This window comes from Cebus imitator, unplaced genomic scaffold, assembly GCF_001604975.1.
Source record: "Cebus imitator isolate Cc_AM_T3 unplaced genomic scaffold, Cebus_imitator-1.0 Scaffold237, whole genome shotgun sequence".
Classification (NCBI taxonomy): Eukaryota; Metazoa; Chordata; class Mammalia; order Primates; family Cebidae; genus Cebus; species Cebus imitator.
In genome coordinates this window covers 3,865,246-3,867,048 of record NW_016107552.1, presented here as the reverse complement: position 1 = coordinate 3,867,048, position 1,803 = coordinate 3,865,246, and the positions used below count along the sequence as shown (strand labels likewise).

The 1,803-nt window shown below is 53.9% G+C and overlaps 1 protein-coding gene across 2 annotated transcripts in view; it reads left to right on the top strand.

Annotated features, from left to right (window-relative positions):
• GGT1 (gamma-glutamyltransferase 1) overlaps positions 1–1,803 on the top strand; it is a 41,075-nt gene that overhangs the window by 24,344 nt on the left and 14,928 nt on the right. For both annotated transcript variants that reach the window (XR_005195388.1, XM_017498123.2), the window contains exons 6-7: positions 872–1,002; positions 1,139–1,225. Coding sequence is in view for 1 of the 2 variants with exons in the window: in XM_017498123.2 (XP_017353612.1) it covers positions 872–1,002; positions 1,139–1,225 (218 nt within the window). In the remaining variant the exon portion in view is untranslated. The remainder of the gene's footprint in view (positions 1–871; positions 1,003–1,138; positions 1,226–1,803) is intronic.

The window sequence follows — 1,803 nt, the reverse complement described above, 5'->3', positions numbered from 1 at the left end:
ACTCCATCTCAGAAAAAAAAAAAAAAGAAAAAGAAAAAGAGGAAAACTGTGATCCCACTACTTTGGGAGGTTGAGGTGGGAAAATTGCTTGAGCCCATGAGTTCGAGACCAACCTGGGCAACATAGGGAGACCCTGTCTCTACAAAAAAGACAATCAATTGACAAATGTGGTGGTTCATACCTATAGTCCCAGCTACTCAGGAGGCTGAAGTGGGAGGATTGCTTGAGCCCAGGAGGTCAAGGCTTCACTGAGCTGTGACCGTGCCACTGCACTTCATCCTTGGTGACAAAGTGAGACCCTGTCTCATAAAACAAAGGCCAGGCACAGTGGCTCACACTTGTAATACCAGCACTTTGGGAGGCCAAGGTGGGGATCACTTGAGCCCAGGAGTTCTTGGACAGCCCGGGCGACATGGCGAAACCCCATCTCTACAAAAAAAAAAAACAGAACAGCCAGGCACAGTGGCTCATGTCTGTAATCCCAGCACTTTGGGAAGCTGAGACGGGCGTATCACAAGGTCAGGAGTTTGAGACCAATCTGGCCAACATAGTGAAACCCCATCTCTACTAAAAAATACAAAAAAATTAGCCAGGTATGGTGGTATGCACCTGTAATCCCAGTTACTTGGGAGGCTGAGGCAGGAGAATTACATGAACCTGGGAGGTGGAGGTTGCAGTGAGCTGAGATCATGCCATGGTACTCCAGCCTGGGCAACAAGAGCAAAACTCCGACTCAAATAAAAAACCAGAAACCTGAAAACTCAAATAGACTTCTCTTCCATCCTCCTTTGGGGAGATGGGCAGCAGGGTGTGTAAGCAGGGCCAGGATGGAAGCCTGCAGGTTCTCACCCCTTCATGTACCACATGGCAGGGATGCACTGCGGGACGGTGGCTCTGCGGTGGATGCAGCCATTGCTGCCCTGTTGTGCTTGGGGCTCATGAACGCCCACAGCATGGGCATTGGGGGCGGCCTGTTCCTCACCATCTACAACAGCAGCACTCGTGAGTACTTCCAGGAGGGGCGAGGGAGAGGGGTCGGGGGTGTGGGTTGGGCGGAGGCACAGCTGGGGGGACCCCCGGGCTCACGTGGCATGAAGGGTTTGGGTGACTCTGCCTGCCTACCTGCTTCTCCTTCTAGGAAAAGCTGAAGTCATCAATGCCCGCGAGGTGGCCCCCAGGCTGGCCTTTCCTACCATGTTCAACAGCTCGAAACAGTCCCAGGAGGGTAAGCCGCCTGCAGGCTTGGGGCGTGGGTGCAGAGCCGGCCGAGCCACGGGGAAGGGGCCTTGCCCACTGGAGCCTGGACTTGTCAGGGTCCAAGGGCAGTTCTAGCACCCCTCATCCCTTCCTGGCCACATAGCACCCTCCCGCAATGAGTTGTCAGGACCAGCATCACCAGAGTAAAGGACTGGGAGCGTCTGTTATTTCTCCCAAGGCCTCTGGGGTCACCCTGTGCTGCACACGGAGAGAATAATTATTACGCTAACAGCCCTCATGGACCAGGGCTCACTGGGGCCCGCACTCTGCTCCGTGCTTTTCACCCATGAGCATCTCATACCCTTCCCTGCTCCTTTGGGGTGGGGGATGCTGTGTGGATTCCCATTTTACAGATGGGGATGCTGAGGCCCAGAGAGGCCATGCAAATCAGCTGAGGTCACACAGCTGGTAGGTGGTGAAGCTAAAATTGAACCCAGGCTCTCTATACCCTGCCCTTTTAATGGGCACCCTATTCAGTTCATTCATTTGTTCATTGGTGGGGGTAGCGCTCTAGAGCGTGAGGTGTGAGGTGGAATCTCTCTTTTT